Source organism: Vulpes vulpes, chromosome 3 (genome assembly GCF_048418805.1).
Source record: "Vulpes vulpes isolate BD-2025 chromosome 3, VulVul3, whole genome shotgun sequence".
Taxonomy (NCBI): domain Eukaryota; kingdom Metazoa; phylum Chordata; class Mammalia; order Carnivora; family Canidae; genus Vulpes; species Vulpes vulpes.
In genome coordinates, this window is record NC_132782.1 from 115,265,538 (window position 1) to 115,289,977 (window position 24,440).

The 24,440-nt window shown below is 51.8% G+C and overlaps 1 protein-coding gene across 3 annotated transcripts in view; it reads right to left on the reverse strand.

The window, feature by feature from the left end:
• Window positions 1-24,440, reverse strand: part of FAM234A (family with sequence similarity 234 member A) — a 29,886-nt gene that overhangs the window by 2,330 nt on the left and 3,116 nt on the right. For 2 of the 3 annotated variants that reach the window (XM_025984934.2, XM_025984933.2), the window contains exons 2-9: window positions 10,240-10,355; window positions 7,087-7,387; window positions 2,487-2,603; window positions 2,059-2,250; window positions 1,097-1,227; window positions 663-795; window positions 321-450; window positions 21-161 (exon numbers count right to left, since the gene is read on the reverse strand). In XM_025984934.2, the coding sequence (XP_025840719.2) occupies window positions 21-161; window positions 321-450; window positions 663-795; window positions 1,097-1,227; window positions 2,059-2,250; window positions 2,487-2,603; window positions 7,087-7,357 (1,115 nt within the window). In that variant the 5' untranslated portion in view covers window positions 7,358-7,387; window positions 10,240-10,355. The remainder of the gene's footprint in view (window positions 1-20; window positions 162-320; window positions 451-662; window positions 796-1,096; window positions 1,228-2,058; window positions 2,251-2,486; window positions 2,604-7,086; window positions 7,388-10,239; window positions 10,356-24,440) is intronic. The other variant, XM_025984935.2, reaches the window with a different exon arrangement.

The window sequence follows — 24,440 nt, forward strand, 5'->3', positions numbered from 1 at the left end:
TTCCTGGGGGGAGGCTGTACCTGAAGACCTGGGCAGTGCGGAAGGTCCACTGGGGTGTCAGGTCTTGGCCGTCGAGCAGCACACAGGCCTCCGAAGTCACGAGGAGGAGGTCCTTGCCCACCTTCCCCGGCACGTGCGTCAGGTGGCGGAGGGCTCCCGGGCTGCGGGGACCGGAGGGGACAGCCAGTGTGGCAGGCAGGCTCGCCCCGTGCTCTCCCCGCCGGCTCCCCATGGCTGCTCTCCCCCCGACCCCGCTGCCCGTGGAGATGAGGTGCACCCGGTGCCCCGGGATGGCCCCCGCGCCTTCCACACAGACCAACCTGCGCCCAAGCGGCCCGTGGGGGGTGGCGTTGAGCATGCGCTCCCACAGCAGGTCTCTGCGCAGGGGGCTCGCTCCCCCGGTCACTGCCTCGTGCAGGCCCTTCACGGAGCAGCCGCACAGGGAGCTTGCTGTCGGAAACGTAGGGGCCTCAGGACAAGGCGGCCAGCCCTGCTTCCAGGACTCCGGTGCCCCCCACTCACCTCCCCTGCGGAGCCTGCAGGCCACCCCTGTCCCTCCGGCACAAGCACCCTCCCTGGGCTCCCGGGCTTCCCCCACTCTGCGCCCTCGGGCATGTGGCTTCCACGCGAGGGACGGTCCTGCAGGCGGAGGCACAACGTACGGCAAGGGAAGAGGATGTAGTGAGCGCCCGCTCTGGTGACGTGCAGGAGGGAGCCAGCGGTCCCGCCCACGCCAAGGCTGCCGCGGTGGCCGATCTGGCGTCCGGTGCTGCCGGAGTAGAGGTAGCCGCTGACCTGCAACACGCACGATGGTGCAGAACATCCCGGTTTGAGAAAAGGCCCTGAGTCAGGTGTGTGGTTCCAGGCACCTGCCCACCCGGGGACCCAGACAGCCCCGCTGCCGCGACACACACAGCCAAATGCACGGTCTACTGTCCTTGGGGGCCCACAGCCGCCACCCGCGTGCTGGTCAGAGGTGCCAGGAGCACAGGGCCCTGGGCAAGTCCCTGACACGTGGTCAGACCTGAGTGCTGCCCAAGAAGCAGAAGCGGACCAGGGGCCGGGGAGTGGGCCACAGCGACCTGGGGGAGCGTACCTCCTTGTCCTCCTGGGTGAGAAGCAGCAGGTCTGGGGCCCCGTCGGCATCGACATCGGGCAGTTGGAGTAACGAGCTCAGGTCGGAGGTGTTCCTCTCAAAGCCATGGGGCTGGCTCCACAGGGTCTCCCCTGAAACCAAGGATGACGTCACCAAGTGCTGCCCCCACACGCCCTTGCGCTGCAGGCTGGTGGTGTGCAGCGCCCAAGATGGAATGCCCGCCAGCAGGAAGCCAGCCGACTTGCGGTGCGCGGCCAGTGGGCAGTCACTGACGCAGCAGAGCGCTCAAGTGTTGCCTCTGCAACCAGAAAGCTCTCCCTGCTGGCCTCTCATGTCCACCCCCCCCCCCGTGGTGCTAGGACATCACAGGGCCAACGCTGACCCTCCCACCGGGATGGGTGCCACCTGACCTTGACACTTCCCAGGACCCTGGGCCCCCACGAAGGCCCTGGCGGAGTCCTGCTCCCAGAAGGCACACGAGGACGCTGTGCGCTTATGGCCGGACCCACGGACCGCGCCAGCATGACAGCTTTCCTACCCGGATGCTGTTTTGTCCACACCCTCTTTCATACTAATTCCTCTCTTTTTAAAATATTTCCAGCCTGCTCTTTTTTCCTTCTATTCCTTTAAAACCACCACTGGGGGGGGAAATGCTCTTGCCTGGTCCCCCTGGCGTCCTGAAGCCCAGGCCTCACCCCAGCCGGTGACCCTGAGGCCCAGGGACCAGTGCCTGTGCACACGGAGCCCTGACAGGCCCAGATGGTCCCCGAGGGCTCGAGCAGACGCCAGCCCTACGAGGACGGCTGGAGTGGGAGGTGACAAGGCAGGGCGGCAGCGCGCGTGACTGCTCAGAGGCAGCCTCCCCATGGGGCTCCTTCCCCATCGTGCCCACAGGTCCCCAGGAGGAGGGCTGAACCACCTCAGAGCTGCCAGGCGTGGAACACCTGTGTGGAGCCGCCCACCTGTGAACAAGTCCACGGCAACGAAGGAGCTGGGTCTGCCCACGAGGATGCAGGCGGAGGACGTCCTGCTGCCCTGTGTCTGTGGGACGGAGCACCGCACGAGGGCGCCGTCCTGGGCCGCGGGCCTCTCCCAGAGCACGCTGCCACTGGCCCCCGACACGGCAGCCACAAAGGTGCAGGGGGAGGAAAAGCCTGTAGGAGACACCAGCTCGGTGGGGGACTCAGCCCTGGTTGGTGCCGCCCCCCCCCCCCCCGCCGGCTCGTGGGGTCAGGGGTGTGCGGGGGCCAGAGGGGGCCCAGTCCTCCTGGGAAGCAAGGGCTGTGTGCTGGTTCCCAGAAATACGCAAGCTGCTTCCCCAGAAGAGGCAGAGGGCGCGGATCCCGCTGCCTACCACAAGTTTCTCCTTTTACAGATAAAAGCAAATCACCTTCGTCGGTGCAGGATAGGTTGAAGTTGTTGCTGCCGTTGGCATTTTTATAAAGAAAGAGAACATCCTGGATCCTGTCCCTGTTGATGTCTTCTGTAGCCAGGAAGTCATAGGTGACTGAAAAAGGAAATCAAAGGCCACTCCTCAGGCCACGGCTGCGTCTGACCCCATCCGCTTGTGCGCTCCCCCAGGTGGGCACGCGTTAGCGCCTCCAGCGCAAGGCTGCCCTAGGAGCAGTGGCGACCTCGGCACCTCACATCCCTTGTGGACACGACGCACGAACGCTCAGGTGTCGGCCGCCCAGGAAGGAACAAGCAGGGCACCCGGCTGTACGCGTGCGGGCTCTGCACACCTTCTCGTCAGGAAGAGATCCTTCCCGATCTGCGCCCGGGGCCCGGAGGCCGCACTCTTGCACACGGAAGGCTCTCCTTCTTCCATCGAAGGACTCAAATGATAAACTACAAGGGTTAAAATCAAACACCAAAAGAAAGAAGCTGGGCTGACACCACATCCAAAACTGAACAAAAGGGCGCCTGGGTGGGTAGTCGGTCAAGCATCCGACTCTTGATTTCTGCGCAAGTCATGATCTCAGGGTCCTGAGATGGAGCCTCGCCTGGGGCTCTGTGCTCAGCACGGAATCTGCTTGCCCCTCTCCCTCTGCTCCTTCTCTCTCTCTCTCTCTCTCTCTCTCTCTCAAATAAGTAAAATCTTTAAAAAAGCAAAACAAAAATAAAGAATTCAAAATTGGTCAGAGGCCTAAGCTTAAGAGCCTCCTAGAAGAAACATAGAGAAAAATCTTCACGACATTGGATTTGGTAATGATTCCTTGGATGTGACACCAAAGGCAAGGCAACCAAAGAAAAAACAGACAAAGTGGAGTCCATCAAAGTGTAAAGCCTTTGTGCGTCAAAGGACACTGTTGTGAGTGAAGAGACAACTCACAGAGTGGGAGGAAATACTTGCAAATCTAGCATCTGACAAGGGACCCGAGTCAAAAATGGGCAAAGGACTGAGAGGCCTTTCTTGCACGAATATAGACAAATAGTCCTGGCACGTGAGAAGATGCTCAGCATCACCAGCAATTAAGGAAATGCAAATCGGAGCAGTAACGAGACACTACCTCATACTTTTACCCAAAATAACTGGGAAAAGGAACTCCATTCCCGTACAGCCAGTTCGCTGCGTCATTCATGGCAGCCAAAAAGTGGAAAGAAGCCAAACGTCCGTGGACAGAGGAATGGATGAGCAGTGCAGTCCACACCCAACACACATTATTCCCCCATAAAAAGGAAGGAGAACCCGATGCCTGCTCCAACGCGGGTGAGCTCTGAGGCCAGTACGCCCGGTGCAGTCAGCAGGCGCAAGAGGGCAGATGTTACGTGATTCTACTTCTATAGAGGTCCCTGCAACAGGCAGACTCGCAGGTACACAGAGAGGCCAAGAGGCTCTGGAGGAGGGAGGAGGAGGGAGAGAAGTCCGTGTTTGCCGTGCGCGGTGCTGTTGAGATGATGAACAGACCGCAGGGATGGCTGCACAGCACTGCGAGTGCAGTGATGACAACCGATGATGCTCTTTACATGTATGGGATATATATTTCACCACAATTTAAAAATAGAAATCAAACACCAGACTCCAGGCTTGGACGGTGCCAGTCTTGCCCTCCACAGCTGGGCACCAGACTGAGGTCAGGACCAAAGGCAGCAGCTTCCCTGGCAGAGGGGAATGGCAGGATTCACAGCCAGGGGCCCAGGGGTATTGTGAACTCCCAGGCCAACGGGGGAGGCCAGCTCTGGAGCCAGCCACAGGCTGGGATACAGGGCAGAGCAGACAACAGGTAGGGGGACTAGTCAAAAAGTGAACAGAGATCTGAAAAAACGAGAGGGTGACAGCTCTTCCTCGAAAGCCCCCACATATCCCAGCAGTCCAAGGCGGCAGGAACCATCAGGTAAGAGGCCATAGAGACAAGGCCCCAGCTACGTACACACCTATGAGAACAGAGTCACCCTAACAGTGAACCAGGCGAGGACACCACAAGAAGAGAAAGCGAAGTTCAGCGTCCCTCACTGATACAGACACCAGTGCTCAACACAAAGCAGCAAAATGAATCCAGCAACCAAGGAAAAGGAAAAGGGCTATACGCCATGATCTAGTGGGGTCTGCCTCAACAATTCAAGGCTGATTTAACATCTGAAAATCAATATAAATTCCACATTAATAGGAATAAAGGGCAAAAACCACTCAGTTGTCTCACAACCATAAAAAAGCATCTGACAATATCCAACACCCTTTCATGATAAAAACAAACTGTTAAAGGGTGTCTATGAAAAAACCTACAGCTATCATTGTACTTAATGCTGAAAGAAGCAGTTTCCTTCCTAAGCTCGAGGAGATCTTTGTTCTTACCTGTCCAACGTCACCTGTTCTGTTGGCTGGAGGTTTTAGCCAGTAAACTCCAGCAAGAAGAAGAAAGAAAAAGGAATCAGATTGGAAAGGAAGAAGCAGGGCAGCCCAGGTGGCTCAGTGGTTTAGCGCTGCCTTCAGTCCAGGGCATGATTCTGGAGTCCTGGGATCGGGTCCTGCGTTAGGCTCCCTCCATGGAGCCTGCTTCTCCCTCTGCCTGTGTCTCTGCTTCTCTTTCTCTCTCTCATGAATAAATAAAATCTTAAAAAAAAAAAAACCAATCTGTCTGCTTTGCAATATTACATGCTTATGTAGGAAACTGCAGAGAACATACACACACACCTCCTAGTCTAATTAATGAGGTCAACAAGGTCACAAGACAAAAGATCAATGTAGTATCAGTAGTGTTTCTGGGGCACCTGGGTGGCTCAGTAGGTTGAGTGTCCAACTCTTGGTTTCAGCTCAGGTCAGGGTCTCGGAGTCATGAGATGGAGCCCATCAGGCTGCACTGAGGGCTTTGTACTCCGGGGAAGTCGGCTGGGGGTTCTTTCTCGCCTCTCTCTCTCCCCCTCCCTGCTGCCCCTCCAGGTGCTCGAGCTCTCTCCAAAGAAAAGAAAGGAACCTTACGAAGATGCAAAGATAAGCCACTGGCTGCAAATATTTGCAAATCATATATTTCATAAAAGACTTGTATCTGCAATACATAAAGAACTTTTATAATTCCATAATTAAAAAATCATATTTTTGGAGGCTCAGTCATTCAAGCGTCCAACTTGTGATCTTGGCTCAAGTTTCGATCTTAGGGTTGTGAATTTAAGCCCCACACTGGGTTCCGTGCTTAAAACAATAAATAACATAAAATATATGATTTTATTTTTTTAAAGATTTTTTAAAAAAATTTTTTAAAGATTTTATTGAGAGCGAGAAAGATCATGAGCAGGGGCCATAGACAGAGGAAGAAGCAAATGCCCCGCTGAGCAGGGAGCCCAAAGCGGGACTCGATCCCAGAACCCTGAGATCACCTGAGATGAAGGCAGATGTGTCACCAAATGAGGCACCTAGTTGCCCCTCATATTTTTCAAATGAGCAAGAATTTGAAGAGACATTTACCAAAGAAGATTTGAGAATGGCCAGTACCCCATGAAGAGATGCCCATCAGCATCCTGAGTCATTAGAGAAATTCAAAGTCAAATCACAACGTGATGGCTTTCTATGGTCTGGGATGCGGAGAACGCAGAATCGCTGGGGTCGGGGGAGCCGGGAACGGTGCCGCCCGACGGAGGCAGCTGGGCTGTGACTCAGCTACAAATCAACTTACCACGAGTTTCAACATCTTCACTCCTAGCAATCTACCTGAGACCGAAAAACATGCGTCCTTGCAAAGACCATTGTATAGTGTTCCTCGCGGTGTCAGTCATAAAGGTAAGACACTGAGCCACCCAGATGTGCACCAACAGGTGAACCTGTCGTGAGGTGTCATGTGCACAGGAAGCCTGTTCAGCCCCAGAGAGAAGCGGGGGACACGCTGTAACCGACAGATGGGCCTCAGTGAGAGAAGCTGGACCAGGACACAGGTCACGTGATCCTGTTCATGGGCCAAGTCCACAGAAGGCAAGACTGAAGGCAGGAGGCAACTGGTGGCAGCCTGGGCTGGGGGACGGAGCTGCTGGAATCTTCGGAAACGGGACCGTGCTGACAGTTGCACAGCTGCTCCGTGAATAGACTAAAAGTCATGGAGGCGCATACGTAAAACAAGTGACTGATCTGTCATACAGATTATGCTTCAATAAAAGCTGCAGAAAACCAACATACTTTATTCCTCCCTCTCAAAATTAAGCTTCAGACTCTGAGGCCTAACTGAGAAAGTCCCTTGGCTGCAGGAGACACCCAGCAGTGCGGCACGACAGGCCCAGGCTGCGGCATTTACACCCGCCGCTGCTCCCAATCGCGACCAAGCCGGGAGTCCAGAGAAAGGCTGACTCGGGGCTTTTCACGAAGGCTGGTTCTGCGGGAGACACGGGGCGCGTGGCGTCGGTGCTGCCGGCCGCAGTTGGTGGAGCCCGTCACAAACCCGGCCCCGAGATCTGCGGTTTCTTTAAATTCCAAAACGTGGCCAAACGGGCGCCTCCCTTGGTGCACACAGCCCGGGGCCTGCTGGTGCCCCCCGCACCCCACCCCAGGACCGGGCCCCGGGGCACACCTGCCGTGCTGTAGTCTATCCGCCACATCCCCTGCGACACGGGCCGTTCCGGGCACGGGATGATGAACGAAACCACGAACACTACGAACAGGCAGACAAACAGTGAAAGAAAAAACACGATGGTGCGGCACCGAGAGAGGCGGGGCTGCCGTGGTGAGCTTTTCAGCTTCTCGTCTGCATGGCCCGGGTTTCCCGGGGTCTCAGGCAGCCTCTTGTCTTCATTCCTCAGGGGGTGGATTTCGGCTTCTAGGTCCTTGCTGTCCATCGTCATATGCACATCCCAGAGCTCCGCTCCTGGTCGCTGCGTCAATAGAACAGAGACAGTCACACAGCTGCTGCCCCCCAGGCCTCCCGGGGTCCTGCCCTGCGCTGCCTCCCCGCATGGGTGCGGCCGTCACTGGACCATCAGCCCGAGAAGCAAAAGCTAAATGTTGACGATGTCGTGGACGCCACCCACGACAGTCTAACTGGCAGACTGGTTGTGCAGAGCCAGCGGGTGGGGGTATTTTCATCCCGAACCCCACCCCACCCCACCCCCGGCGTCGCCTCTGGTGCTGGGGACGCGGTAGGTCATACACCCACCGCAAGGTGTTAAGTAAGCCCCGTGGGCCCACAGACCGCACTGTGGCCAGCACCCCCACGGGGCCACCCCGGAGGGCTGAGCCCCGAGGAGAGCAGGCGACAGCGAAGGTGGCTCTGCTCGCCAGCCGGCCTGCGCTCACTGTGCTAAATGGGCAAACGACTTGACGTGACCACGCCCCGTTTCCTTGTTTATTTTTAAGATTGTATTTATTTATTCATGAGAGACACAGAGAGAGAGGGAGAGACACAGGCAGAGGGAGAAGCAGGCTTCCTGCAGGGAGCCCGACTCGGGACTCGATCCCAGGCCCAGGGGTCATGACCTGAACCAAAGGCAGCGGTTCAACCACTGAGCTCCCCCCGCCCCCCCCCCCCGGCATCCCGCCCCATGTCCTTACTTGTAAAAGGAATCCAGCGTCTGTTTTGAGGGCTGCTAGAAGGATGTAGGTCGCAGATTCATATAAAGCACTCCTCACAGCGCCTGACATTAAGCCTCAAACGCTAGCTGATTGTTACTAATAATGACGCACGACGTGCTGGACGTCCATGGAGGAGGCAGTGGACAGCAGGCGACGGGTTTGGGGGCCCTGCCTGTGGCAGGGTGGACATTGGTGACTGTGCGGGGCCGGCCTGCAGGCACCCTGGGAAATGGGACAGGGACGCTTCTGGGGACGGCCAGGCTGCAGCACAGAGTGTGCGTGGGGCCCTGCAGCTGGAAACCAGCATCCATCCCTGGGTTCCTTACAGAGAAAGGCAGGTTTGTCTGCCTGGTGTGAGGCAAGGTATCTGCTGTTCAGGTCTTTTTTAAACCGCCAAACCAGTGTCCTAACAAATGCATTGTGTCGAGAGAACGAAAGGGCCTATGGGTCTGAGTTGTCAGCCTTGTGGACCCAAGAAGGTAGACGGTACAGGCCTCAAAGGGAGGATGAGACCAGCAGCAGGCGACCGATGGAGGCTGGTAGCTCAGAGTGGCCCCCCAAAGACAGCTTATGGAAGATGGGAGGAGACCAGAGATGGCTGGTTTTTCTGATAAACTTTTTACTTTCTGACTTTAACTGGTTTTCTCTATATAATTAAAACAATTCATTTAAACACCTGTGTGTAGCCACCTGGGTGGTCCAACTCTTGGTTTTGGCTCAGGTCATGCTCTCAAGGTCGGGGGATTGAGCCCAGCGTCGAGAGCCCCTCTCGGCCCCACCCCACAACCTGTGTACACCCCCATAAGGGTAGCTTTAAACACAAAAAAGTGAAAGATGACAAGTGCTATTGAGCCTGCGGAGCAGGTGGGCCCCTGTGTGCTGCTGGTGGGAATGTAACCCGGTGCCAGCTGCTGGGGAAACCACCTGACAGATTCTCAAAGTTTAAACAGAGGTACCGGTGATCCAGCAATTCCACTTCTGGGGGTACACCAAAGAGAGCCGGAAATGGACTCACACAAAAACTTACAAAGGTTCAAGTCTTCGTTCTCTGTAACAACCCAGATCATCCCTCACCAGACGGATAAACACAACACAGCAAATCCACACAATGGAATAGTACTTGCCATAAAAGGAATGGAGCGTGACACCTACCGCAGGGATGGAAGCCTCTCTGCCCCGCAAGATGCCCGGACAGAGAGAGGGCATGGGCTAGGGCTCCATGCACGTGAAATGTCCAGGACAGGCAAATCTACAGCGGCAGAAAGTAGGTGGCTCCGGGGCTGAGGGCACCGCGAGCCACTGCTAATGTGCAGGGTTCCCGGGTGATGAGAGTGGTGGCCATGACTACAAACACTGTGACTGCACTCACGTCACTAATGGTAGATTTTTTTTTAATTTTTATTTATTTATGATAGTCATACAGAGAGAGAGAGAGGGGCAGAGACTACCACTAATGGTAGATTTTATGTTAGGTGCGTTTACCACGATTTAAAGAGAGACCCAAGCAAATCTGTGTGCATTCTCCTTCACGCTGAGACAGGAGGGCTAAGGTCTTGGAAGTCAGAAGAGGTGTGGCCGACTAAGGCAGTGAGCTGCACACGGGGGAATCAAACAATGACTCATGACCAGGGACCTCATTAAACCCAAGCACCTGACATGGGTGCGGAGGTGGGACAGGGGTTTCTGGAGGAGTAACCAGGGAGAGAGTCTGCAGTCAGGCTCAGCCCACAGAGAAGCTGCTTATTCAGCAGATCTAGATGCTGTGCCCCAAGGAGAGGGCGTCTGACGTATCTACCTTGGGAAAAGGAATCACAATGCTGAAATTCTTGATCTTTAGGGGTGCCCGGTAGCTCAGTCCGTCGGGTGTCCTGACTCTCAGTTTCAGCTCAGGCCGTGGGATCAAGCCATGCATCAGGCTCTGTACTCAGCAGGGCCTCTGCTCTAGGTTCTCTCCCCCTCTCCCTCTGCCCCTCCTTGCACATGCACTTGTGCTCTCTCTCTCAAATAATACTTAAAATCTTAAAAAAAAAAAAAAAAAAAAGGCTCTGTCTTTAAAGAGCACACTGTCCACCGGGGCACAGTGGGAAGGCACCCTAAGACTCTCCATCCAAGAACAAGGGGCTCCCTTCAAAGGGACGCGAGTACCCACACCTACCTGGTGGAGGAGCAAGAGGGGACGTGCTCAGCATCAGCTCCTGGACTGGGACGGCCGCCGGCACACCTGGTGACTGGGTCTGGACGGGGAATCTGCTTTCATCAGCCCAGGCAGACCTAAGGGTGGTGAAGCCATTGGTGAAGTACGCTGGCTGAGGGACATGGGTCCTCAGCAGTGGCTTCACATAGGAGTCCCCTTCACGGCCCTGAGGCCACAGCCCAACCACACCTGGACGGGGCCAAGCAGCCCGAGTGATTCCAGGAACAGCCAAGTGGAGCAGCACGGCTGGGAAGCCTGCTTTCTGTGGCTCTGGCCACCCCCTCATCCCAGTCTCCTGGGCCCTGGCCGAGACCCCGCCCCCACGCAGAGCCTGCTGAGACCTCTGCAACCCTGTTGCCAGAGGCTATTTTCTGGGTGTTCTTCTCCTTGGAGCTCTTGGCAAGTTTAGGCGAGTGAAGTCAGATGCAGATCCCAACCCATGAGGGCAGACCGCTCCTTCCCTGAGCAGTCTCTGAATCCCTAAGCGACGTGGGACCCGAAAGCTGAGCACAGAGGACAGTGCATTACAAGTATTACTGATGTTGAGTTTCCAGGTCAGCAGTAAATACACGTGAGACATCTGAAAGGTGTACAGGTGGAAGTCTCCCTCCTGGGCCCAAGACGGATGCGTGTTACTGGTTTCTTACACGTCCCTCCAGAAATCATTCATTCATTCATTTATTCATTTAGAGAGAGGAGAGAGAGAGAGAGAATCTCAAGCAGACTTCCACTGAGTGTGGAGCTGGACATGGGGCTCAATCTCACACCCTGAGATGGTGACCTGAGGCGTAATCAAGTCAGATGCTTAACTGACTATACCACTCAGGTACCCCCCCACACACAAATTATTTTTATGTAGTAAAAGTGATTTTTGTGTGTTGGCTATATTTAATTTTATATAGTACATTGTTTTTTAGGCCTTCATTTATTGGGTAGAAACCTTAGAAAGAAAAGCATTCCCAACTAATATTCTCATTAGAGTTATATGAGTCAAACTACAAATAAAATACTAAGGTACGATTGAGGTGGGATCACTGATAATCTTTTTTTTTTTAATTTTATTTTATTTATTTATGATAGGCACACAGTGAGAGAGAGAGAGAGGCAGAGACATAGGCAGAGGGAGAAGCAGGCTCCATGCACCGGGAGCCCGACGTGGGATTCGATACCGGGTCTCCAGGATCGCGCCCTGGGCCAAAGGCAGGCGCCAAACCGCTGCGCCACCCAGGGATCCCGGATCACTGATAATCTTAAACTAGTTTCTCACAAATTCGTTTTGATTTCAGATCAGTTTATGACCTTCTATAAATGTCTTAATGGCTGGATCACAGTTTTTGTTTTGTTTTTTTTTTTAAGATTTTATTTATTTATTCATGAGAGACCCAGAGAGAGAGAGAGAGGCAGAGACGCAGGCAGAGGGAGAAGCAGGCTCCCTGCAGGAAGCCTGACATGGGACTCCATCTAGGGACCCCAGGGTCACGCCCTGGGCTGAAGGGAGAAACCTAATTGCTGAGCCCCCAAGGCGTCCCTATTTTCTCTATTTTTAAAGTAATCTCTGTGCCCAACGTGGGGCTCAAATGCAGGACCCCGAGACCAAGAATGGCATACTTCACCCACTGAGCCAGGCAGGAGCCCCAGACCATTTTCACTTTTCAAACACAGGACAGGGTAGCCCCGGTGGCGCAGCGGTTTAGCGCCGCCTGCAGCCCAGGGTGTGATCCTGGAGACCCCGGATAGAGTCCCACATCGGGCTCCCTGCATGGGGCCTGCTTCTCCCTCTGCCTGTGTCTCTGTCTCTCTCTCTGTCTCTCATGAATAAATAAATAAAATATTAACAAACACAGGACATCTTTTCGTTTTAGGGGAGGTAGGTGGGGGTAGAGGCAGAGGGACAGGGAGACAGAATCTCAAACAGGCTCCACACTCAGTGGGGAGCCCAACGCAGGGCGCAGGGCCACACCCTGAGATCATGACCTGAGCCAAAACCGAGAGTCGGATGCTTAACGGACGGATCCCCCCCAGTGCCCCAACACACGGCACCTTTAAGCAAGTGCATGGAAAGGTCTATTACTGGCAGAACTGGTTCAATGACCACTTGTGATCGATCACAAGACATTTGATGGAGATAAGCACTGTGAATAGCGTGTGTTGTGAGTCACAAAATCACAGAACATTCCGTCAAGCTCTGGAACCTGTATATACTTTGGGGCCATAGGAGCTGATAGTTTTATTTATAACCTTGTAAACTGCTATTTATGTATGAAACAAAGAGGAAAACATATGGGGAAGGGGTTGTGTTGGCAGAGGGATTCTTTACTGTGTGACTGTTCTTCAATGTAAATATTTTTAGTACAAACTTAAGGGCATCGAGTAAAGTAATACAATCCCACGGTGTGTCCGCGGCTTTCGGCAGACGTGGTAACGAAGGCGGGATCTCCTCGTCCAGCTACGGGTTTCTCGCTGGGAAGGTGAGGAGATGTCTGCAGAGAGCCCACTCCATGCCCCTGGCCACTGTCAACACGTTCCTCGAGCTGTTTATCCTGCGTGTCTACTTTCTCCAGACGCCGGGACACCGGACCCGGCTCGCTCGCCGCCTCCCTCCTGTGAAACGTACTGCCTCGCATCTGGAGCTGCCCAGGGCCCAGCAGGCCACGCGTGACCTTCCAAGAGCCTGAGCTTCTGGAAGCAGCACAGGCTCTGTGTGAAGTTCACCAAAGCCTTCCGGTGAGGTCTGGTGAGCTGTCACCCTCAGGAACGGCCTCTGTCAGGGTCCTTGACGAAGCGCGTCCCCCTCCCACTGGTGGTTTACGGGTGATTCAGGTGGCCTGGAAATGAACGCTTTCACTCAACAGTCACATATACATTTATGTTTTAAAGATTTATTTGAGAGAAAGAGAGAGAGAGACTGCAAGTAGGGGAGAGACACAGGGACAGAAAGAATCTCAAGCAGACTCCCTGCCGAGCGTGGAGCCCGACGTGGTCACACGACCCTGACATCACGACTGAGCTGAAACCAAGGGTCAGAAGCTTAACGCACTGCACCGTCCGGGTGTCCCTGCCACATCCGTGGTTTTCACAGGTGACTTTCCACATATGGTTAAGTCCTTGTGGTCTTAGGTATCTGGTAGCTGATCCACTTTCCTTTCTTTGCTGTTTATTTTGAGATTACTGGTATAGAGGAGGTTGCAAAGATCACCCTGACAGGTCTGGTCTCACCCTCCAGCCAGTGTCCCCTGTCGTCACAGCACAAGTACAGCATCAAAACCAGAAAACGGTTTTTCTAAATGGCGGGTGCCATTTTATTGTGTGCATGCACTCGTGCGTGTCAGCATACAGAACCATTCCAACATAAGTCTCCCTGGTGTGAGCTCTTTAGAGTCATACCCACCAAGGCCTCCCTGCCATCTCTAACCTCTGGCCATCACAGATCTGTTCTCCACTTCAAAAATTTTGTCATTTTGAGAATGTTATGTAAACAGTCACAGTGCCTGAAATTCAAAACTGGCTTTCTAAAAAAAAAAAAAAAGAAAAGAAAAAGAAAATAAAAAAAAAAGAAACTGGCTTTCTTCACTCATCATGATGCCCCTGAGGTCTACCTACGTTGTCCATTACTTTTTTTTTTTCGAAAGATTTTATTTATCCATGAGAGACACAGAAAGAGGCAGAGACACAGGTAGACAGAGAAGCTGGCTCCATGCAGGGAGCCGATGCAGGACTCGATCCCGGAACTCCAGGATCACGCCCTGGGCTGAAGGCAGGTGCCAAACCGCTGAGCCACCCAGGGATCCCCTGATCCTTTTTCCATTATACAGTGTTCCACTCTGTCCGTGGTTATTTTATTTTTAAATTATTTATTTATGTGAGAGGGAGAGGGTGCACATGCATGAGTTGGGGGAAGCTACAGAGAGAGAGAGAAAGAGAAGCAGGCTCCCCGCCCCCCTCCATCAGGGAACCCAATGCAGGGCAGGATCCCAGGACCCTGAGATCATGACCCAAGCCAAAGGCAGCCGCCCAGCCGACCAAGCCACCTAGGTGCCCCCAGGTCCCTAGTTATTTTCTTAGTTATTCCTCTTTTTTTTTCCCCTAAGGTTTTATCTATTTATTCATGAGAGACACAGAGAGATAGCGAGAGAGGCAGAGACACAGGCAGAGGGAGGAGCAGGCTCCATGCAGAGAGCCTGACGCAGGACTCGATCCTGGGACTCCAGGATCAGGCCCTGGGCCGAAGGCAGGTGCCAAACCCACTGAGCCACTCAGGGATCCCGAGTTACTCCTCTTTTGATTAAAGTTTGCATGGTTTATCTTTTCCTATCCTTTCACTTTCAATCCACCTGTATCATTAAATATATACGAAATATTATTTATCCAAGTAATCTCTAAACACAATATGGGGCCTGAACTCATGACTCTCAGATCAAGAGTCATATGCTGTTCTGAGCCAACCAGGGCACCCCACAAACCATTATATCTGAAGTAGGTTTCTTTCAGACAGCATATGGGTCAACTTTTTTTCTATAAATACACTCTAACAATCTTTTATTTTCAGACATTTTCCTTTTTTTTTTTTTTTTTTTAAGATTTATTTATTCATGATGGAGAGAGAGGCAGAGACACAGGAGGAGGGAGAAGTAGGCTCCATGCTGGGAGCCCGACATGGACTCGATCCTGGGACTCCAGGATCGCGCCCTGAGAAAGGCAGGCGTTAAACCGCTCAGCCACCCAGGGATCCCCCAGACATTTTCTTTTAAGGAAATCATTGATATGTTAGGCCTTTAATCTGCCTTTTTGTTTTGTTGGCTCCCTGTCTTTTGTGTCTTGTTTTTCTCCTTCCTGACTTCCTATGGCTGCTTAACGTCATGTAGAATTCTAGTTGCTTTGGCGCTCACGGTTTGCTTAGATTGAGTGGCTACTCTGGGTATCACATTAGACACACTTAACTTATCACAATGACTGGCGTCAGCATTTTACTAACTCAGACAGAAGCAGGAAAACCTTACATCCCTGTGTCCTCCGACTTCCTCCTGGACAGCCCCTTCCTCCACAGACACTGAGAACCACAGGAGTGTAACACATCCTGCTTCAACCACCAAACATGACTCAGGAAAGCTTACTGGATTTACTCATAGTTTTGCTTTTTCTATTTTTTTCTTCCCAACACTCCAAGACCCCTTCTACCATTTCCTTTCTTTCAAGAATTTATTTGGGATCCCCAGGTGGCTCAGCGGTTTAGTGCCGCCTTCAGCCCAGGGCGTGATCCTGAGGTCCCGGGATTGAGTCCCACATCAGGCTCCTCGCATGTTGCCTGCTTCTCCCTCTGCCTGCATCTCTGCCTCTCTCTGTGTGTCTCTCATGTATAAATAAAAAAAAATCTTTTTTAAAAAATAAAATAAAGTGTATTTAACAGAAGAAATGAGGAGCATCCAGGTGGCTCAGTCGGTTGAGAGGCCGACTCTTGATTTTGGCTCAGGTCACGATCTCTAGGTCATGGGTTTGAGCCCCGCATCAGGCTCTGTGCTGGGTGTGGAGTCTCCTTGGGACTCTCTCTCCCCCTGTCCCCCGTCTCCCTGCTCACACGCACTCTCTCAAAATAAATAAATAAATCCAAAAAAAAAAAAAAAAGAAAGAAAGATTTTCTCTCCCTTTCCCTCTGCCCCTCCACCCCACTTGTGCTCTCTCTCCCCCTCTCAAATAAATAAATAGAAGTGAGTTGATTAAAGAAAAGTACTACATGAAATGACTCTATAGGTAAGCTGCAAGTATGGCAGAGGTCCTGAGAGTGGTTGGTGAGTGAAGTCTGGAGGAATGCAGATGGTGGAGCAGAGAAGCTGGAACCCTCCGCCGTTGCCCTGTCCCAGCTGAGATCTGCTCTCCCGAAACCAGCCCCTGATCCAAATGCTGTGGAGTCTTTCAAGTGTCTAAAGAGCACCAGTGAAGAAGCCATATCAGGTGATTTTCACGTGCTGCTCACAGGCCTGGACGGGCCCTTCAGTGGCCCCGAAGAGCCTAACCCTAATGCCTTCCTGTTGCTAAGTCTGCCTGGAATATCCTTCCCTTTCAGGTCGCATCCATCCCTTAAGGCCCACTGCAAATGCATCTTATTTAATGAAGGCTTTTCTGATTTTTCTAACCAAATGTGACCCAAAGGCCGTCAATGTTTCTGGCTATTTGTGGGGAGTGGGGACGTCAGTCACAATTTAGGAACACTGATTTCCCACATAATCTAAGTCACAAGGAAGGGCACAATCCAGGGGAGTGGCTGGGCCTGGAGGTCCACCCCCTGTCTGGGGCACCTTGGCCATATTACCTACCCAGTCTCTCTGTCTGCAAAGTCCTTGCTTGCCCAAGAGATTTTACCAAACTAGGTAGAAAGGGATTTTGTTGGCAAGATATTAGACAGTATCCAGATTCATGGGAAGGCTAGAGCACCATACTCAGGACACAGGTGGATGACTACAGACGCCAGGTGGCCAAGATCACAGTGAGACCATGGGTCTGAGCCCCCCTCAGACAGGGCTCCCTGGCCCCTGCCTCGCCTCCCACCGCCCCTCCCAGGGCAGGCGGGGCCCCCCTTCAAATTGTGGGCTTTGCAAGAACCCTGTACTCTCAGGTGGAGTGTTCCAGGTGCAGCCAGTACCCCACACCTTCACCCGTGCTCCAGAGAAGTCTGGAGACAGCAGCCGACACATAGCACAGAGTCCTATAGAAAAAGACAGCCAGGGGACCCTTGGGTGGCTCAGCAGTTGAGCATCTGTCTTCAGCCCAGGGCGTGATCCTGGAGTCCCGGGATCGAGTCCCACGTCGGGCTCCCCGCAGGAAGCCTGCTTCTCTCTCTCTCTCCCTGTGTCTCTCATGGATAAATAAATAAAATCTTTAAAAGAAAGAAAAAAGAAAAAGAGAGCCAACACTATGCTAAAGGAAGAACTTCTTTTAAATGTAGAGAAATAACATGAAAATGTTACATCCAGGTTTCCTAGTCCTGTGGGCTGACCACATAGCTGCCCGAAGACATCATGTTACACTGTGAGCAACGCCAAAGGCCAGAGACCTCATCTTGGGAAAAGTCTGACCTCAGAGGGTTATTTTTATATTGGGGTCAATAATAAAAAAAATTCTGAAAAATAAGATAAAACTCTGCCTTGTAACATCTTTGACAATTCAAAAGTCTTTGTATCGCGGGGTGGCAGGAGGACCAGGCCACGCAGAGGAGACACAAGCAGCTACCATGACCACATGAAGAAATGTGCCCCTGGGGGAGGGCAAGACCCTCTTAGACGGAGGGTTCGGGTGCAGGGTGTCCCAGGACACTGCAACCCTGGGGCCTGATGGCTAGAGGCTGGCAGGCAGCTCAGACCCCATCTCTGTGAAGAGCAAGTTGTCCCTGCATGTTTCTGTAGGAGTCACCGGCTCACTTCAATTACTTGTAACAGGGATCCCTGGGTGGCGCAGCGGTTTGGCGCCTGCCTTTGGCCCAGGGCGCGATCCTGGAGACCCGGGATCGAATCCCACATCGGGCTCCCTGCATGGAGCCTGCTCCTCCCTCTGCCTGTGTCTCTGCCTCTCGCTCTCTCTCTCTCTCTCTGTGTGTGAGTGTGTGACTATCATAAATAAATAAAAATTTATAAAAAAAAAAAAAAATTACTTGTAACAATTTCTTTTTCTGTTTTTAATCATTAATTGAGTTCCAAGACAGTCCCAGTGAAATTACAGATACTTTATAACAAACAGATAAAGGATACTGTGATCCTTCCCCAGAGGTTTCCTGTCTTTGAGAGGAAACACACCGGAGTCCTATAACTTCATCTACCTCAAAACCAACAGAGGTGGGCAGATGGAGAGAGGTCAGCCCACCGCTGTGGGCCCCTCAGGAGCTCACAGCAGCCGCACCCAGGAGCTCTTCGGGGAGTGGCGCTGTGCTGGGGCACTGGGGCTCTGGGCGAGGCCAGGGCGTGGGGGGCCGCGCCGGCCCCTCTGTCTGACGGTCAGCTCCGCACCTGACCGAACCGCGGCTGCACAAATCCAGCTGCCACACAGACGCACATGTGAGCAGCACAGCTGAGCACGTACAGGCCGGCGAGACGGGAGCGCGGGGCTGCAGCCCATCGAGCGCGCCAATGGCCGTTTCCTGCCTCCGATAAGGAGCGGACTTCCGTAAGACACTTGAAGGGCACAAGGACAGCTCCACACAATTTTTGTGACATCTTAAGAGTCTATACTTAGTTCAAAATAAAGTTAAAAAAAAGAAAATGAAAAAAAGAAAGCTTCTGGCAGGAGGCCGGGTCAGAGCTTCTTCCAAGAGGAGAGGGAGAACCAGCCTCCCCGCGGGCAGCCCTGGGCGGCGCCGGCGCCGAGGAGACCTTAGTAGAAGCTCTTTTGTTCCGGAGGCAGGGAACTCTGTGTGCTTTGTTTTGTTTGTTTTTGGCAGAATGTCAACAACCTCGGGGTTCTGTGGTAACTGGAAGGCATCTCAGAGAACAGCCAAACCCCGGATAGGCTACAATTCTCTTTGGACAGGCTACAATTCTCTTTTTCACAATAATGACCGGCCTCCTGAAAGCCGTCCTAGCAATCATTTCCCTTCCCACTGTGGAAAAGACAGACACTCGCTGTTCATCAGCATAACTCGCTTGCAATCACAGCCCCAGGCACGGGAGCACAAAGCAAATGCCAGAGTTTACTGGGGTCACGGAAGTCCAAGGGCTCCCTGATGCCTAGGCGCCCGATGGGCTGGGAGTCTGCTCTGCTAAACAGCTTCTACGCCCTGCCTTCGAGGGCTTGCTTCAGAAAATGTGTGCCCTCCCAAGACGCAGCTTTGACCAGAAACGCCCAGTGTGGGCCCAGGTAAGACTTTCCTGGAATGACAATCACCAGCCACCATGGAAACCCAGTTACAGCAGAGGCTTTCTGTTAAAACACAGGACCAGAAACAGGCCAACCACCAGAAGTTGCCTCCAACCTATGGTTAACCTATTATGACTTACGAGTGGATGCCCAGACCCAGAACTTTCACTTTCCCATGCTTACCTGGGGTTCTCGGGGCTCTTTCTGGTGCAGAACGAGAAAACTTTCAAAGGAAAGAACACGAAGAATGTCTTTCCAGATGAAGTCTACCCCGACTGGACTCCCCACCTGGGTTTTTCAGCCTCGGCTTCATACATACCCGAACACACCGTAGGGTGTGTTCTTTACCCTTTTGTCTAAAACCACAACTTCTGTTAAGTTCCCCATAAAGAGGGAATAAGAGAAATTCAAAAGGTATTTTCCCTCTGATAACACAATGAAACCTCTAGAATCAAGAGCCTGGAACATCCCTGACACTGTGTGCATGTTTATGCATCAGTCCTCATCTGCCAGCGGAGGACAGACCCACAGCCACAGGTCTGTGGCTTGAAATAGGCACACCCACCTAACAGAGGCTTCTGCAAGTCACCCCAGGACATGATGTGCACCTGTGCCTTAGAGACATTAGATGTGAGAAGAGAGCCTAGGGGACTGGTACCATGTTAACCCCATGTCAGTTAAGTCCAAAAGGGGAAAAGTCCATATCTATGAAATTAAATGAACACTTTCCAGCTACCAAAATGGAAGGAAGAGCTTTTCATCTAACATAAAAGCTGTTACGATATAAAAGGTGAAGAAAAGACAATACAGGAAAAAGGTCTTGACGTAAAGAGACACGCACCCAGTACCTGTTTGGATCCGCTCTGGCCTGGACCAGAAAATAAGCCAACACGATTTGGAGGCAGGCACTGACTGGGATTTTCTCCCATCAATTCTGAGTTGTTAATGGGAAAACTAAAAGTCCACTTTTTAACTTAATGTCAAATAAAGAGAAATGAGAAATGTTAACAGATAAGAAAATGTATGAAAAGATGTGACTCTTAAGGACAGGTGGAGCAACAGAGGCACACGGCCCATGCCCATGGCTTCCCCGCACAGGACTAACCTGCTCCAGGGAGCTGCAGGAACCCGACACCCAGGCACCCAGCTTCCCCGGGCGTGCCCGCCAAGGCCACCAAAGCTGCCACCTTTGCCACACTGGCCACACCTGTGGCGCCGGGTGCAAGCTCCAATCATGGGTGAGGATAAAACCAAACAGTTCACGTGGATCATCAACATATCAAGGGGGCAGGAATACCACCACCCGTTTGCAGAAGACGCAATCACAGCCCCAGACACCGGAGCACACCGGACCCAGGAGCTCTTTGGGGAGCCCCAGACACCAGAGCACACCGGACCCAGGAGCTTTCGGAGAAACAGCTCCGAAAGCTCCTTCCCAACAGTTTGCTAAGTCAGAACAGAAAAATTAGAAAAGTCTCACTTGAATTGTTAATGGATTAAGAAAGTATAAAAATTGTAGCAAGGGCAGAAAGAAACCCATTAGGACGAGTAACCGGCAATTCTACAGACATGGAAGTTGGGGGGAGGGTCCAGTTTTTTAAAGTAAACTTTGATCCTTTTTTAAGAAAAAAATTTTTTTTTAAGATTTTACTTATTTATTCATGAGAGACAGAGAGAGAGGCAGAGACACAGGCAGAGGGAGAAGCAGGCTCCCTGCAGGGAGCCAACTCGGAACTTGATCCGGAACTCCAGGATCACGCCCTGGGCTGAAGGCGACGCTAAACTGCTAAGCCACCCAGGCTGCCCTAAAAAAATTATTCTTATTAAGATTTTACTTATTTATTCATGAGAGACACACAGAGAGAGGCAGAGACACAGGCAGAGGGAGAAGCAGGCTCCATGCAGGGAGCCCAATGTGGGACTTGATCCCAGGACTCCGGGGTCATGCCAGGTGAGCTCAACCGCTGAGGCGTCCCATAAGTTTGGTTTTATAGGACAATTTTGAGAATAACTTGGTAAGATTTATCTCTGTGAGGGACAACGTCCACTTCCCTTGGCCCAGAAGCTACAGCATAGAGAAAGGAAGGCTTCCCAGCACCCAGAGGAGATCTCCTTGCATTACCCAACCTACTAGAGTGACAGTTTTACAAAGGAGGACATTAATCAAGGGTATCTGCAAACTTAAATAAACAAGAGAAAGAAAGTGTGTCTCATGTTAGACATGAGAGAGTGGGAGGGCGGTGCATTTCAGTAGGCAGAGGAGAGGAGAGGAGGGAGCAGATGAGCTTTGGGGTGGGGTACGGGGGGGGGGGGGGGGAGGCAGAGATCAAATCTGAAGCAGCTCCGAGCTCACGACCCTGAGCCAAAATCAATCAAGAGTAGGACACTTAACCGAATGAGCCACCCAGGGGCCTCCAGATGAGCTTTTTATTTTTTTATTTTATTTTATTTTTTTAATTTATTTATGATAGTCACAGAGAGAGAGAGAGAGAGAGAGAGAGAGAGAGAGAGAGAGGCAGAGACACAGGCAGAGGGAGAAGCAGGCTCCATGCACCGGGAGCCCAACATGGGATTTGATTCCGGGTCTCCAGGATCGCGCCCTGGGCCAAAGGCAGGCGCCAAACCGCTGCGCCACCCAGGGATCCCAGATGAGTTTTTTAAATGAAGAAAATAGGGACGCCTGCAGGTTTCAGCGGTGGAGCACCTGCCTTTGGCTCAGGGCATGACCACGGAATCCTGGGATCGAATCCCACATTGGGCTCCCTGCAGGGAGCCTGCTTCTCCCTCTGCCTGTCTCTGCCTCTCTCTGTGTTTCTCTCATGAATAAATAAATAAAAAAATCTTTAAAAAACAAATAAATAAAGAAAATATGTAGGGAAAACTTTGGGAAAATCTTGGATTATATATGGACTTTAACATCTGACTTCACCAGTCACGGAAACTGAAGGGACCTGTCACTAGATGGCTTAAAAAAATGAAAGGTCACCTGCTCTTGGCACAGTATTCTTAAAGTCTGTGTGGGAGTAGAGTAGACTTACCTCTTTCTGCTGGGGAAGTCTTGCCCTATTCACACTCCATTGGATTATCTTTCCAAAAGGTAAGATTTATATAAAATAGAATATGCAGGTGCCTGGGGGGCTCAGTTGGTGAAGCATCAGCCTTTGGTTCAGGTCATGGTCCCAGGGCCCTGGGATGGAGAGCCCCCTCCCCCCATCGGGCTCCCTGCTCAGCGGGCAGTCTGCCTCTCTCTCTTTGCCCTGGCTCCTGCTTGTGCTCTCTCCCTCTGTCAAATAAATAACATTTAAAACACACACACACACACACACACACACACACACACACACACACACACACTGAATATGCTGCATCTTGTCACATATTCACTAGGCATTTGTGTTGTCTGACCTGTGAACTACCTTTTCCACTTGGCTTGTGCTGTGACTGGACCACACACTGGTCCTCCTGCCACAGCTGGCCCAGCAGCAAGCCTTAGGAAGTTCTGGGTGAGCACTGCTGACCTGGGTCAGCCACCTTCCACACCAGAGCACTCGGATACCCCCAGGGCAGATGGAGAGCTGTCATAGGGCAGGAGGACTCTGCTGTTTTCACTGGGCAAACACAAATGTTAGTTCAACGGGGTGAGAGTGGTCTGTGGGCACTTACCTGGACCAGAAGGCAAGACGACACACAATCGTCCTCTGTACTTCAGGTTCTCTGGTCACTAATCAATCTTAAAGCAAGTGGGCTCAACTGCTGGTCCCTCAAGCTGGCTGTTATGCATGGGTATGAATGTCTTCCACCTGAGGAGGAACTGCATCTGTCATGGCCAAGAGCAGCCCAAGTATTCGAACAGCAGTTCAACATGGGGTATTTGAGAGGCACCCACGTATCCTAGTAGGCAGCAGTGAATTTTTGGCTGAGCAGAGCAGAAGCCATGCCAGGGCAGCTATGTGTTCTGCTGCTTAGGGATGAACAACTATTTCCTCTCTTCACCAAGAAAATAATCTACAAAGAACAGGCCCTTAATTATCTTTTATATCAGAACAAATGTTAAGGTCACAGTTCCTGGATAAAGGCAAGTGTATCACAGTGCACAGCCGGCGCTCATGAACCTCAGCACAAAGGTCACTTCCTTTACACAAGTGTAAAGCGTAAAGTGACCGAGGAGTAAAGTACCTCCTAAGCATAAGTCAAGGATGAACATCTATCTGCCTTTTGGACAAGTAACTACTACATAGAATAACTTTTATAGTTGGTTCAGAAAATAGCACAGAGTAGCCTTTTTCCTGAATTCTAAGGCAGATTTTATTTCCTTTGTCCACTACACCACTGTTACTTCTTGTCCTTACACTAAGGGAAGGGGGTGGAGGGGGGAGCAAAAGCCCTTGAAAAGATAATGCATAACTCTTACTCCATCACTTTGGCCAACTCTGCAAGACCAGTAGGTCTTAACTTTAATTTACTTAATTTTTATCATTGTTTATTTTTTAAAACCTTTTGTCACGTAAATGTTCAAATGTTCGTTAAGCGTAGAGCCCCCCAGCCCCACATACCCGTCACCCAGGTTCAACAATTACCCACACATGGCTGACGTTTGCCCCTACAGGCCCGCGTACCTCTCCTCCACACCCCACCTCCAATCTTTTAGAACTGTGGCTGGATCTGTCAGAGTCTGTGCTGTTCACTTAAGAATCAGCACTCTTCTCTCTCTTTTTTTTGACATCACATCCAAACGAGCTAAGCTCCATTATAAACTATATAAAGAGGGACGCCTGGGTGGCTCAGTGGTTGAGCATCTGCCTTCGGCTCAGGGCGTGACCCGGGGTTCGGGATCCAGTCCTGTATCGGGTTCCCTGCATAGAGCCTGCTTCTCCCTCTGCCTGTGTCTCTGTCTCTGTCTCTCTCTCTGTCTCATGAATACATAAATAAAATCTTTAAAAAAATAAAGCTTAGAAAGAATGGGAACAAAATTCATGCAGTTCATAAAGACCAGTTTTGAGTGAGATTAGAGTGTTTTCAAACATCCAACAAACCCTATGGATTCCAGCGTTTGTCCCTGTTAACTTAGCTCCACCCTCCAACTGCCACTGCTTTAGGTGGTGTTCTTACGACTTCCCACTTGGGTTTCTGGAGTCCAATTTTCTTTCCTCAATGCTGCAAGAGACATCTTTCTAAAATATCTTTTGAAAATGTCATTCCCCTGCTTAGAACTCCCGAACTTAAACCCTTCAGGACTTTAGAACAAAGCTCAGACACACCTCCTGCCCACCACCTCTAGTGTTGCGTCTCCCCAATCCTGCGTCCAACACATGCTCCCCGGTCAC